The following is a 15,068-nucleotide window of genomic DNA, read 5'->3' as shown; positions in this document are numbered from 1 at the left end:
TGTATATACAGAACAAGAACTCTCTCCTCTTTTACTGATGACTACAGAGGCACTCGAATGTCCAGCTTCTACCTAAAGAGTGATGTACAAGAGTGAAAAGACCCCGTCATTCTTTGTCTTGGCAATATGGCAACATCAAAATGATTTCAATAATATTCTCCCAAGCACAACATACAAGGACAAGAGTCTCCTTCACAGTGTTCTGGGTTTACACAGTAACATAGTAAAGCTACAAGTTGACCTGGTTTGCATGTAATGACAACCTAGAATGTGGATTTTTGCTTTACCCAACATTTACCCATGATTTGGCTGCCAGATGATCCTGCAAAACAAAGATTGTTCTTTCAGTTCTGACTTGTTCATTCCCTCCTCTCTTATCCACTCCTCCCTGTATCCCAGATACCTCTGCAGTGCTGTAGGACTGGCATATAGAGCAGCTAGGATTTTTAACCACACTTGCATGCCTCTATAGCCTGTTGAAACAACCTATGTTTCTAGGTTGGCACATAATGCCAATCCAGCTTTCATAACCCAGTACAAGAAACCACAGGTTGTCTTCCTTAGTTGCTTGTGGTTAATCATCCATAGTTAATCCTTAATTTCAAGTTTGTATGTAACAACAACAGCCCATAATCAGGTAAGTACCTGGATTATTGTTATGTGAGAACCAGGTCACTATATACTGTAAGTTCCGTTTCCATAGTGTGAAAACACTGATACCAGACTCCCTTCCATTTTTATTGCTCCGTGTGAGGTATCTACAGTTACACTAAGCATCTTCTATTGAGTAGGTTAGCTTTTCTATCTGGATAAGCATTTAGTGGTCTGTGTTACATATGAAACTATTCCTTATAATTCAGTATATGTTATTTTATTTTTGTTATTATATATTTTATAAAAGGTGGCATGAGCTTTTAGCCTTCAAGAATGAAGGCTGCTTCACATCACACCCCTGCCCACCACCTATATTTCCAAGAGCAATGTCCAGTCTCAGCTGCCCTGTTGGGAGGTTGTAGGCGGCACAAAATTTCCGTCTGTTGTATGTATTCATTTTAATTTTGCATATGCCCATGAAATATTTCGTAAGGACACCTTGCCAACCAGTGATACAGGAAGAAAGCCAAGTTTTCAATCTAGTCTCAATAATAAGAACAATGACATTGAAAATGATGTGTTAATTTTGCTAAAAAATCAAAACCTCATTTTATGCACATTTGGGTTGAAAAGTTGGATTGATCAGGAACATAAGTTTCACCATTTTCCCATCAATTTGAACAGAGGAAAAGGCAAGCATATGAATCCAGCCTGATCAGCCGTGGTTTACAGCTTGAAGCAACGAGATCGGTGAGTACATTTCGCTTTGTACTTGTTGAAAAAATGTGAATTGATGCATCTAAAAGGAAAGAGGCTGGATTGATATCTATTGATATGTCACTTGAGCTTTTGAAAGCAGGCTATACTGAGAGCAGAAAGTATAAGAACCAACTCATTCACTTCTTAATATGCTTTTTCTCGGGTTTGGGAATCTGGGTGACAGTGATCAATTCAGTCTGATTCAAATGGATTTAGTGCACTGAAACTTGTTTGACATATTAAGGCCAAAATGGGTCCCTTTGCTTCCAGCATTGTGCTATATACTTGAATGAAAATATTCCATTCAATCAACATTCATCGCAATAGAGGGGAAAACCAACCCTTACAAGAGTTCTGTGAGCATGTACATCTCTAGTGCATTAATTTGCTATCATCTGCATCATCACATTCCATTTATATCTTGTCTTTATTCAGCATAGTGTACATTTGCAGTGTTCACAGCATATATTTATCTGATAATCTATTCCTTCCAGTTTCCCTGAATTAGGAGCTCACTTTCCGTCTCCACTGGTTAAGCTGTTGTGGAATAACTCTACAATCACTAGAAATAAATTTGCATATTTTAGCTTCCATAACTCCTTTATGTTGTTAATCTCTGATGAAAATTACACTGTAGTTCACTTATGCATAACAATCATGCCTGCTTTAGCTATCCATCCAAGGCTCTTGCTACATTTTACAGCATGCAAGTTCCGAGATATTATGTAGTTTGGATAATGGTGAGGTGCATATATCACAGGTAGCTCAAATCATAGGCTAGTTATAAAAAGAAAAAGCAAATCACAGTTTATATCCAGCTTGGTCATATTTATGACTGTACACCATACATTTTATGTGTGTTTCATCAACTGGCTATTTTCATCAATCAAAGCATTCCAAACAACCATCTTGCTCACTGATGCGAATTCATGGTCACAATTTGTAATAGGACCTTTTTCTGTTGTTATTTATTTGACTTTCCACGGAAAGTGTTTGACAGCTATACTAGCTTAAAACAAATCAATAAAATGTCCCTTTAATATATACTTTATATTTCTTTCTGGTGATATCTTATCACTTCTATCAGCATTTCCATGGAGCTTAATTTGTATCAGTGATGAGACTCACAATCTATCTTTAAGCAAGGTCTTAGCCCCCAAATTTCATCCTTTTCCTTTCTTTCATATCTACTGGTGAGGTAAGTGATGAGACAAAAACCACAGTAGAGACGATAAGGCTTCCTTTCTTTCCCCTTCATCAGGATGCTTAGTAAACTCTATCCTAAACTTAATGGACCTGGGTCAAACATGCTGGACTAAACTAGCCTGGACTCTGGGAAAGTAGGTTTTCCCAGGAATCCCTGTGTTCCTGGGTCCCATCATGCACCAAATGAGGCACAAAAGGTGGCGGTAAATAGCATCAGCCTCTGCTATTATGCCTGCTCTGCAACCAGTTAAGTTTAGAAGACTCAACAGAAAAAGAGGAAGGAGTGGCAGGCAGCAGTTGTGGGATGGGGATAAGTACAGTTCAAGGCAAATAAGAGCCTAGACCCAAATTTGGAAGATCTGGGCTTAACTCATATCGCTACATTTTTCTCCTTAATCCTCAGTCATTGTCCTCTCTTATGATAAAAATCCCTATTCCAGGAGGGCCAGGGCCAATCAGGCGTTCCTTCAAATTGTTACCTGGCAGGTACAAAGGGGGCAGGGTTGCACCTGTCCTAGGGAAGAGGCAAAGCTAGTACAGTGCCAAAATCTGTCCACCAGTTTCTTCCTTCATGAAATGTTTATTCTTCCATACAAGAGGCTGCCACTGTTCCACCTTCTTTCCAGGGTCTTCTTGTGGTTTTTGAGCTTATCTAATATTTATTTATTATTATTTATTTATTTATTAAAACATTTTTATGCCGCCCCATTCGCCGAAGCCTCGGGGCGGCTTACAACACTAAGTTAAAATAATTATAATATAAATTAAAAATATAAATATTAAATTAAAAATACAAAAATACAGTATAAAATAAGTGCAGAATAATAACTGCACTATAATAACTGCAGAACAGCCAAAGATGCTCGCTCGCACTCGCTCGCTCTCTCTCTCTCTCTCTTTCTGTGTGTGTGTGTGTGTGTGTTCTGTTTTGAGGTTCGAGCTCCCCAGCATTCTTCCGCTACTCTTCCAGTACTGTCAGTGGAGGAGAGCATCCCATTAGATCATGCTCAAAATTTCAGATGTCTGAATGGATTTAAGAATGGTTTGAAACAGAATGAAATATTTAGCAATAATAACTTAATGTCCGTTCACTGTAGGTCTCAGATGAAAAGCTTGTCTTTGTAAAGGTACACACACCTTGGGACGTACTTTGCAGATATGCCGAGGTCATGCACATCAAACTGCCCCTGCAGCCCGACGACTTGAAAACTCATGACTCAGCATTTCACTGGATTAGTAGATTCTTCAGTGTGGATGCAAACATCATCAAACCAGAGCAGGAGTTTTTTACAGCTCCATTTGAAAATGATCGTTTGTCTGACTTTTATATTCAGGACAAGGACACGTTCTTCAATCCAGCAACAAGAAGCCGAATAGTAAGTCTCAGTCACAAAGACTCTATGTTTCAGTTCCTGTCTAGATGACTGTTTTCTCTTGTTATTTTAAACAATGAAATAAAAAGTGAAGAATGTGATCCAGGGTACAATCAAATACTAGGGAAGAATCATGAGAAGATCCACAGTTCCATGGATAAATACACCACACTGAGAGCCAGTGTGGTGCAGTGGTTAAGAGCATGGGACTGGGACTCAGGCGATCTGGGTTCTAGTCCCTGCTCAGCCATGGAGTCAACTGGGTGACTTTGGGCCAGCCACAGACTCTCAGCGCAACCTACCTCACAGGGTTGTTGTTGTGAGGATAAGATGGAGGAGGAGATGTAAGCTGCCTTGAGCCCTTTGTAGGAAAAAAGGCAGGATATAAATTGAAAAATAGATAGATAGATAAATAAATAAATAGGAGCTTTGCATGCTACAAGTACTTGGTCCAATGCACAGTATTTTCAAGTGGCCCTGATTAAAAATACTGTCCAAAATTCTGGAGAACTGATGTCAAGCAATGCAGACAGTCCTGAGCTAGACAAGCCAGTGCTTTAAATTCAGTATAAGCAGCTCCCTAAATTCCTGTGGCCGCTGTCTGAACTCTTCACTTTCTGCTGGATTCACTGACACATTTTTACTCCCACAATTTCTCTTGGCCTTTGTCAAGTACATGTTCACATGAGCAAATGATGTCATGTGTGGGTTGTGACTCACAGATATTGGTCTCAGCAGTTTCCCCATCTCTGAAATATATTTCCAGAATCACAAGATACTGTTGCTCAAAAGAGTGCGGTGTCAAGAATTACAATGAAAGGAAATACAGTGTTGGACTAACCCTTGACACAAATCTATTCCTGACAAACTGAATAACAGGCCAGGGATAGCAGAGTCATAATGGATGGTGCCATCCACATGAAGGAAAGATTTATACAACCTTTTATACATTCTGCAGTTTTTTAATACAATAATTGTTGGCAGGGACTGAGGTGGGCTGCGGGAAAAATCACTCAGTTAAAGAAACCACTTGATCCCTTCATACCTCTGTAGCAAAAAGAATGTTGTAGTAGGCAGGCCCAGACATTTAGACATGTTGACCATACTACATAGCTGCTTCTGTTTATAAACTCACAGCAAATATTACCCAGACATTTTCATACCCCTGTTAATCCAGTGTGTAAAATTGCTCATTACAGCAATGTGATAGCTGTAAATATGATTATCACATGGTCCTTCGGCCATTGGTCACTCCCTGGGAGATACACTATTTATTCCAAAGAATAAGCAGAACGTTCACACATAATATGACCCTTGAATTTGATTTATATAGAATCAGTCTAGGGTACCATGGTCTTGACAATCCATATTTCTAGGCAACTTTACTTCATCTTCTGACTTTCCCTTGCCTAATTCTTATAGCTCTAGTGCGTTCTTTGCTAAGTAAAAACCTTGTTGATTTTTCAGGCTTATTTCATTCTGTGCCGTGGGGAATATGCTATAAGAGACAATGTTAAAAAGTTTGGTATCAATAAGCTACTGGACTCTGGGATCTACAAGGCAGCTTTCCCACTTCATGATGTAAGTCCATTTTTTAAAAAATTCTTGCACCTTTGAAAGGAATAGGTACACTGAACAAAAGACTCTAAAGATGTCAATAGAAAAATATTAACTGCCCTTTTATAACCATATTCCAGATTGCGCCCAGCTGTTTCTTAAAGTACAGCTAAGTTGCATCAATTTATATGAAAGGCTGCAAAGATAGACAAAAACAAAGTAACACATTTTATACATGGTTTAAGAAAAATCACTGCATGACTTTTGCTTTTTGGAAGTTTAAATCTACAATATAAAACCAAAGGAAAAATAGTAAAGAATTAAACATACCGTAGCATATTTGAAACAACCAAAGCTGAAAAAAACAACATGCTTCAGAAAATTAAAAACCTTCACCTGGTATAAAAATACCTAATGTGGGTGCCAAGCATATAGTGAAGAGGGCATTCCACCATTGTGGTAAGAAGTCATTAGCTGATGGTATCCCAGGTTCTAAAGAACATTTTTCATGAACATGCCTAGCTTGTCAGAACCTGGATATTCTTAGCACCAGATTTTTTGTCCTGATGGACCCAGTTGGTGATGGTCCTTAACGTAAAACACTACAACCTGGTTACCTGAAGGAGCGCTTGCGTCCATATCTGCCCTCCCGTCCCTTGAGATCAGCGGCAGAGGCCCTTCTCCGGGAATCCTCCGTGAAAGATATTAGGAGGGTGAGTACCCGGAGGAGGGCCTTCTCTGCAGTGGCACCCCACCTATGGAATGCACGCCCCAGAGAGATCCACCTAGCGCCGTCATTATTTGTTTTTTGGCACCAGATCAAGACCTTTTTATTTAGAAGTTATTTTAATTGTTAATTATTGATTGTATTTATTGGGTTTTTATGCTTGTGCTGAGATGTTTCTGGATTTTTAAGGTTAATTATATGATTGTTTATTTATTTTGTAAGCCGCCCCGAGGCTTTTTGTGAATGGGATGGCATAGAAATGTTCTAAATAAATAAACCTTTTCCCCAGATGTTCACATCCAACTCTGGTGTGCACCATTGAGCCCAATGAGAAGCTAATCACTTACAGCACTCCAGTAAAATGTAAAAGGGCTGAGTGTCATTATGTTAACTCCTCCAACTGAACTTTTCTAGTATTTGATTATTACAATTCCACATTGGTAGCTTTTACTCTGAAAAGTTTATCAGCCTTCTCCTTGGAAAAAAGCAAGCAGAAAGTCTCCACTCAGCAGCAGGGTGTCAGAGTTTCTCCAGCAAATAGCATCACTGTTACAAAATACTACACACACACTATACTGTATACAAAATACTACCCTGTTCCCAGCAAAGGTTACAAGATACTATGCACACAAATACACTTAGCTTGCCAAAAAGTAGGCAGAAGAGTAAGCAGGGGTTCTGTAGGGAAAAGCCTTTATCTCCAACCATCTGCTGATTGTGCTGTTGTTTGGGAAAATGCTGGGAAAAGCCCAAACTCAGTGAGAGTTAGGGAGGCAAACACTTTGCTGGCAGAGTTGACTGCCTCCTCTTTTACCATGAATTGTTGGCTAAGTTTATCCCCTGCATCCTTCTTTAAGAATTTCATGCTTGCTGCTCCCATCTTTCCATTGCAACAGCAACATCTAAGTCATAAAGAGTGACTAAGAATGCTTCAAGACAAATGATTCATGTTTAGGCAAGGAAATTGAACATGAGCCGCTTTTAAAAAGAAGGGAATTGTATTTTTTTAGGAGTGGAGTTCTTTAATGATCTACTTATTGGGGGGAAATTCTGTTTTACAGTCAAGATTCAACTACCAGTCGGAAGATCCCAACTGCCCAAATGAACGGTATCTGCTATACAGAGAATGGGCCCATCCTAAAAATATTTTAAAATTGCAACCATTAGATCTAGTCAGGTAGGTATTAAAAGGCATCTTAAAGACTGAAGGGCCAATTCAAATGCATGCATATTTTCCCATCTCTTTGAATAATGATAGAAGTAGAAAATCAAACAGGACAATTGTGTACATGTGCATTTTGCTTAGGTTACGCATACATGTCATCATCAGTACTAAGGATCTACACACACATGTATTACTGTATACAGATATTTGTATTTAAAAACCATGCAACATTTGAGGGACATGGTTTAGTCACCTTATTTTTTTCTTTGACGTTCCTCAGAGATTGAATGTTTGATCTTGAATTATCATCCAGCTCCTCACATGTTCAAAATACACATCTTTAAAATATACAAAAGACTATATATACTAATTTGTAAATAAGTTATTTTATTTTATATATTTGTAAATGTAATTTACAACACTAAATGGATTTCAATCAAGGTAATTGCAATGCCTGGTTGTGAGTCTTAATTGCATGAATAAATTAATATTTATATCCTGCCTATCATAATGGAATATCATGAATGGACGTATGTTTGAAACAAATTAAAAATAAAATTGTAGAACTGTAATAAAATCAACTTTCTTGAGAGCAGCTACAAAAACCTACTTCTAAACAAAAATGTTTTACATTACCTTTTCTGAGTTTTAGCAAAAATCCAGGGAAATTAGAGGAGAATCCACTAAGGATATCTCCCTCATTGTCCAAATGTTAACAAACATGGAAATCTTATTATGGGGCTCTTGGACAGGCCACCTTCTGGGAAAGGTCTCGTTTTATTAATATGTGTGATGAGCAGAGATTTCGCAGGTGAAGTCTTTTCTGTTCCTGCTATCTCTCTTCTCTGAGAAAAATGTCCTCACACAATAGCTAAAGCTTTTACTCAAGTGTGGGGGAGATGGACTTATTACTTCTGAGCGATGCTTGTGGTCATTTTTCAACACAGAGGAAAAGGAGGCCTCCAGGCTAAAGTACCATAAGGAGTCTAATAGCACAAAAGTGATGGCACCGCAGAATAATTCATACACCACAAAATTGCTTTTCCTAATTATCTGGAGTAAGAAGAAAGACAAATTCATTTTTATTCTCAGAGGATGTGTTTTATCCACAGGAAATATTATGGTGAGAAAATTGGAATCTATTTTGCTTGGCTGGGATTCTATACTCAGATGTTAGTTCTGGCAGCAGTAGTTGGACTCGGATGCTTTTTGTATGGATATTTTACAAAGGACAACTGCACTTGGAGGTAACCTTTAATGTTAATGCGGTGTGTGTGACTTAATACTGGATCATAAGTCCCAGGGGGCATTCACTGGGTCATTATCGGATAAGGATTTGTTCTTCACCTTAGATATACTAAGGTACAATCCTAGAAACACCTGCCTAGGAGTGAGTTCAGTTGGGCTTAGTAGAACAGGCAGAACAATTTTATGGGACAGAGGAAGGAAAAGTAAGGTGTTGGATCATCCACCATTTCCAAAGCCTTCACGCTCATGACAGCTCTGGTATACCAAGAGATGATTTTGTCTTCACTGGCGGATCTTTTGTTTTGTTTTTGCTTCCTCCCCAGTGGGTTTCAGCTGGAGTTTCAGGCTGACATAAGTGAGGAGACCATTCCCAGAATGTCTCAGGGAAGGAAAGGTAACATAAGAATATAAGACCACTATGCTGGATCAGGCCAAAAGACCTTCTAGTAGTCCAGCAATCTCCTCACATGATGGTCAACCACCTGCCTATGGAAAACCCGCAGCTAGGACATGAAGATCTGTAGGTCCAGCAGAAGTAAGGTTGCCTCTTGGCTTCCTCTTCATCCTGAATGCCCCGTTTGGGGCCTACCCTGTGCGGAAACAGCACCAGCAGCAGATCCTTGCATATGGAGCCTTCCATAAACATAAAGGGCTGTCAGGTTAGCTGTGCCATTCTGCCTGTAGTGATCTGCTCTGCCACCCCATCTTGACCCACCATATGAGAAGATCTGTAGGTTAGGACTGTGTTTTGTTTTTATTAATTACAAGCACACATGCCTGGTAGTTACTTCATAACAATTCACATGGTAGTTATAACAATTCACATAAGGTCAGGTTATTTCTAGTTTTCAAAATATCTTTTGAAAAGTGATGAAAAGATGCCACCCTATATGTCCCTATACAACCATTTTCAATGTGAAAGGTTAAAATATGCTAAAGACACTGATTTCCAGTGAGCGCTGTTATTAGTGCTCTACAAATTTCCTGTTTTCTAAGACCAATTTTCTAAGCTTTCCTTTTCTCTCTGCCCTTTGTAACACTAATAATAATTCATTTGATATTTTTAAGAATTTCATTTTGGATATATGATAAAGAGAATTATTAGCAACTTTCCATCTAAATGAAATTAATCTAGCATTCTGCTATGAAAACTAATGATTCAATAGGAACAATTTGATTTATGAATGAAAATTTTCATGGGATGTTCATGACAAATAAAGTAGAATCAACACTAACAAGAAACTACAAAGGGAGAAATCAATGACATTACTCTAGACAAAATGTTTTAGGATAACAGTCCAGGAGCCACAGAAAATAAGTTATGCTAGTCCTTATATCTAAGTCCAAGCATGTGTTCGTAATCCAAATGAAACAAGCAGTTGTAAGGAATGTAATCTGGAACAAAATAACAGTGAAAGGAGAAAGGGTAAAGTACCACTGAACCATTTTTCCTGCTCACTTGTCCAGAACTTTAGTTTCTTGTTTCCAAAGAGGCAATTGAGTCAAAAACAACTGCTATGTGTAAAATCTTTCTGTTGAAGTGACTGTGAAGTGGGATATTAAGGTTAAAGTAGACATTACTTTTAGAATGTACCTAGCAGATATTCCTTCCATTGTACTCCAAATTAAGCACAGGGAGCCTGACCAAGATCAGGGGATAGGGTGCCTCTAATCCTCTCCCACTTTTTGTGGTCCTGTTCTGGACTGGACCAGCCCATTGCCAGATAGTCATCCATGAAAGCAAACAGATCCTTATTTATCACTTACTCTACAGCAAAAACACTCAGCAGCTTGTTAGGTATTTAAATGCCTACTTACCATAGAAACAGTCAGAAGGGGTCTCTTGGGCCATCTAGTCTGATCTCCAGCACCAGCTCCTTCTGGTTGTCTCTTGCCCACTGCCACAGCCTGACTAGATCCTTCTGGATCTGGATCACCTGCTTGTGAGTTATAGCCAACACCATCCCACCTGCAAATTTACTCAGTAGACTAGTTATCCCCTCTCTAGGTCACTGGTAAATTTTAGGGGAATATGGTAAGGAGGAACAATGGTTTATGAAAGCAGTTAATTTAGCCATCTGTTTATCCAATTACAAGATATATGTGAAGGATTGCCCCTTTTTTCTTTTTTAGCCAGGAAGTATGTGACCCTAACATAGGAGGTAAGATCATCATGTGCCCGCAGTGTGACAGAGAGTGTACCTACTGGAATCTCACAATCACTTGTGAATCATCCAAGGTATGAGTATTTCCTTTGACAGCATAAGCCAACAAATTAATTTTTGTAGCATGATGTTTTGTTTTGTATTAAAATTGCAAGTACACACAACAAAAAGGAAGAGCTCCTTTTAATAATACAGTGCACCAAGATGAAAAGAAAAATGGGGTAAATGGAATTTGCCAATTTCTTAGTATATCATGGGTGCTTTTGCTGGGCAGCTTCATGGAAAGCAGACCTGAGGAAGGCCTATTATGTACTGAAAGAATCTGGACATATGAAAGTGCAGGTGGTCTTTTCGAGACAATCAGATTATTTTGAAATTGAGAACACAACAAGGAGTTTCAGAAAAGGAGAAATCAGCTTTATTTATTTTTAATTCAATGTACTTAACACTTTAAAAATACCTGTAAGTCATTACAAGTAGTACAAGCACTACCATTTCTGGGCAAAATTAGTGAAGACTAATTAGTAAAGTTTAGTGAACCCAGGATCACCCCAGGAAGCTGTTTGCTTCCCAGGATCCCAGGACCCAGGATCACCCTAGGAAGTATTTCTTCCCACAGTTCATAATTAAACGATGGCATCCAGTGCCACAGGAAATAATGATGGACACCAATTTGGATGGCTTTAAAAGGGGATTGGGCAGATTCCTGAAGAAGAAGGCTATCAGTGCCTATCAGCCTTGTTGGCCATGTGTTACCTTCCTTATCAGATGCAGACACCAGTCACTGTAGAACTTGAGCAACTGGAACTGTTGGACCCATCATAGCTTGATGGATCCTGTGGCAGCTGGCTTGCAGTGTGGTCGGAGTGCTGGACTGGCTGGATGGGCCTTTGGTCTGATCTTGCACACCTTTTCTTACCTTCTTGTGTTCCTATGACTACAATTATTGAAGAATGTTTTTCTCTCCGTGGCCTCCCACTCATTCACAGCAGTCATGCCAACATCTCCTGCATTATCTTCCTGAATTCCATGAGCCAGTTCAGTTTTGTTCCAATGAAGTAACCATGGCAAAAACGGACATTCCATTATCTTGAATTACTGCAGTATATCTGTGCCCTCTTCCTGCACAACTGTGTGCAAAAGAAAGTAATTGTCTGATAACAATTTGTGGCAAGGCTGACCTTGGCTCAAAACAAGTTTCTTCTCCTTCACAAATAGAGCAGTATGGTGCTAACATATCTTTTCTCCTCATTTTAAAGTTTGCAGTAAAACCACAATATTAGGATATGAAAAGGGTAAGTGGGAGGAAAAAATGAATAGATCAGAGGCTGAAAGTCATAATGTCTATGTATTATTCAATACACCAAGTCGCGTTACACATTTTGTGCAATAGTTTTATCACATTATGGCTTGTTTTGCATTAGTGGATCTTTATTTAAAGTTAAGAATCCAACAGCTGGAACTGCTGATCTGTTATATTAATTTTACAGACTAATATACATTACCATCTAAAAGTCCTTGCCATCACACAAGGAACATACCGTTTAAATCCAGCCTGAGGCACTTCATATGCATCCTTGGTTTTAGTTTGCTGTGCTTTTAAATGTATGCATTTAATATTCCTAATGCTCCAATAAGTGTTCCTCTTTTTGGGATGATATGTAAGAATTTTTAAATTCTCTTTATAGTGTTCTTGGACATGTTTTAACAGTACAGGTACTGAGTCAGTGTTACATCGTCTGATTTATACAATAGTTAAAGCACTGAATATGGGAAGTTTCTAACCACAGCACGTGAGAGTCGCTTATCCAGATGACTTGTCCTGCAGCAGCGGGCCTCACACCTACTGCTGCCACTGGGTCACCACTTTCTTTCCCCTTGCAAACAGACGGTCAGAGCCTTCCGCTCACAATGGCTGTGGGACAAGGAGATGGGAAGGACAAGGAGCACTGCCTGTTTGGCTTTGTACACATGAGCCAGGAATGTCAAGTGCAAAGTTCAAAGTGCAGGACATAAGAAAGGATCTGCACATGTAAACTTGCTCCAGTGCATGGGTGCACCGCATAGAAACATGCTGCACACAGCAACAAATGAGAATGTTATTTTTTCTCAAGATCAAGGAACCAAGGTTCAATTTGGATGCCAGGAAGTACTTCCTGACAGTTAGGACCCCGAGGGTATGGAATGGGCTTCCATGGGGGATGGTTGAGGCCCCATCAGTGAGGATGTTCAAGGATAGGCTAGACATGCACATGGTAGGCATGTCCTGAGTGGAGTCAGCTGAAGCCGGGGGTCAGACTAGATGGCCTGGGAAACCCCTTCTGACTCGCTCAGTTTCTATGTTTATGTTTCTGTGTGGAAAGATAAAACATCAGTATGTGTTAACCTATTTTCCCTCTTAATCTTTTCCAGAAACTGTGCATTTTTGATAGCTTTGGAACACTGGTGTTTGCAGTATTTATGGGGATATGGGGTAAGCTAATATGTTAGTTTTGGGGTTATTTGGTTAATGCAAATCAAATCAAAGTATGTTTATAACATACCTATATTTGCAGCAAAAGTGTGGTATTGAATTATGATGAAGATCGCGTATAGACATCATAAAATGGGTGACTCTGCTTATTCATGGGGGGAGGAAAATAGAGACATGATTCATCGCCCTGCTCAACACAGCTTCGTACACAGGAAATTATTACCATAACACTCAGATAAACCTCTTTGCACTTCCCCTTTCCTAGTTTTCCCTCACCAGCATGCCAGGAATAGGAGGCGAGGGAACAGTGCGATACTGCAGGAAGTGGTCTGCATTTGGACGGCAGGATAACCCACTGTGGCTAGTTACCCTCCATGTGTGGTTGCATCATTGGCTCCAATGGCAATCCCTTCCTGTAGTGGAAGCTACAATCAAGGAGTATTTTTCTAAAAGGAAGCAAGCAAGAACGGGTATACCAAATGGCAGAGCAGGCCACAAATGACTGCAATACTTTTATTTTTATTTTCTGTTGGACTACAAGAGCCCTACTACACCTGTTCCTGAATGACATTGCAAGAGAACAATGCCATTCGTACAATCCCTGTCTGTTTTTTGCACTAGACCAACCCTAGAGTGAGCTCACTTTTCCTGTTGTTTCAGAGTCACTGGAGTACCACCATTTAAAAGGAGCTGCCAGTTTTGAGAGCTAGCTGTCAAAACTCTGATTCGTTTTAAAAGTTGGTCACACTTTTCCATGTTCTCATGCGCCTACAGTCTTGCACTGAACTGGAAAAGGGAGCATTCATTTCTAGACAATTGAATACATTCTTTTGGAGGGTTTTGATGTCACACCCCAAAGGGATGCAGGGAATGTTAGAACGAACGGTAGACTCATAGACTGAACCATTTCAGACTGCAGAAATATCATTTTTAATGTTCCCCCACTTAAAAAAAACCCAGATGAAAATGCATGTAATAAACTAGTACATTGCTTCCCTGTGTTAGAGGAAATTGCTATAGTGGTTAGAAATATTACCATGTTTTCTCTTTTCCTCATTTAAATGATTGATATGCTAGACATTGCATGCAAGTGCTAGGGACATCTTGTGGTAAGAAAAATAATTCCTTACCCAGAATGTTCCAATTGACTAACGTTGTATTCAGTGGTCAAAGTAAGGTTGTTTACCCAGAAAGCATTTTGTTTCACTGAATTTATGCCAATTACGAGGTCACTACAGCTAACATTAACTGCTGCTTTTTAATCAGGGTACTTACTTGCTTCTGATTACAACTAATGCTATACTGAAATCTAATTGCACAAAATGTGCAGGAACATTTAAACTACCATTAGCACTGGGTAAAGGTTAATATACAAAAAGGTGCTGTCATAATATTTTAGCCAAACATTGCAAATTGACAAGCACAAACCAGCTTTTAGCATTAAAAGTGCCACAGCTCAGTCTCCAAGGCTTAATGTTAAAAGGCACCAAAACAATATATTTTCTAAAATATTTACATTTAATGTAATGCAAAGCTTTTTCAGTAATGAACTATTCAGTAATGTACTCCGCAGTAATGCACAATTCCTAAGTATATATGAGTAATGACCATTTAAGAGCTATAACTTAAGATGCAATCCTTTATACATTGAGCCAGAAAGAAGGCCTACAACTTCCAATCCCCCCAGCCAGGCTCAATGCACCATGCTTTGATATACTGTGTAACATTTTCACTGAATACATGAATTTTCAACAACCAAGATCTGAGAGGCAGCATTTCAGAGCATCCTCACTCCAGTGTT

General features: G+C 39.2%; 1 protein-coding gene across 2 annotated transcripts in view; it reads left to right on the top strand.

Moving 5' to 3' along the window:
• Positions 1–15,068, top strand: part of ANO6 (anoctamin 6) — a 67,345-nt gene that overhangs the window by 32,570 nt on the left and 19,707 nt on the right. For both annotated transcript variants that reach the window (XM_044423072.1, XM_044423073.1), the window contains exons 4-10: positions 1,279–1,344; positions 3,657–3,935; positions 5,400–5,513; positions 7,278–7,393; positions 8,494–8,628; positions 10,763–10,868; positions 13,207–13,267. In XM_044423072.1, coding sequence (XP_044279007.1) covers positions 1,279–1,344; positions 3,657–3,935; positions 5,400–5,513; positions 7,278–7,393; positions 8,494–8,628; positions 10,763–10,868; positions 13,207–13,267 — 877 coding nt within the window. The remainder of the gene's footprint in view (positions 1–1,278; positions 1,345–3,656; positions 3,936–5,399; positions 5,514–7,277; positions 7,394–8,493; positions 8,629–10,762; positions 10,869–13,206; positions 13,268–15,068) is intronic.

The sequence above is a fragment of the Varanus komodoensis genome, unplaced genomic scaffold (genome assembly GCF_004798865.1).
Source record: "Varanus komodoensis strain SLA01 unplaced genomic scaffold, ASM479886v1 scaffold13_1, whole genome shotgun sequence".
NCBI classification, from domain to species: Eukaryota; Metazoa; Chordata; class Lepidosauria; order Squamata; family Varanidae; genus Varanus; species Varanus komodoensis.
This window is presented reverse-complemented; position numbering and strand designations above follow the sequence as displayed.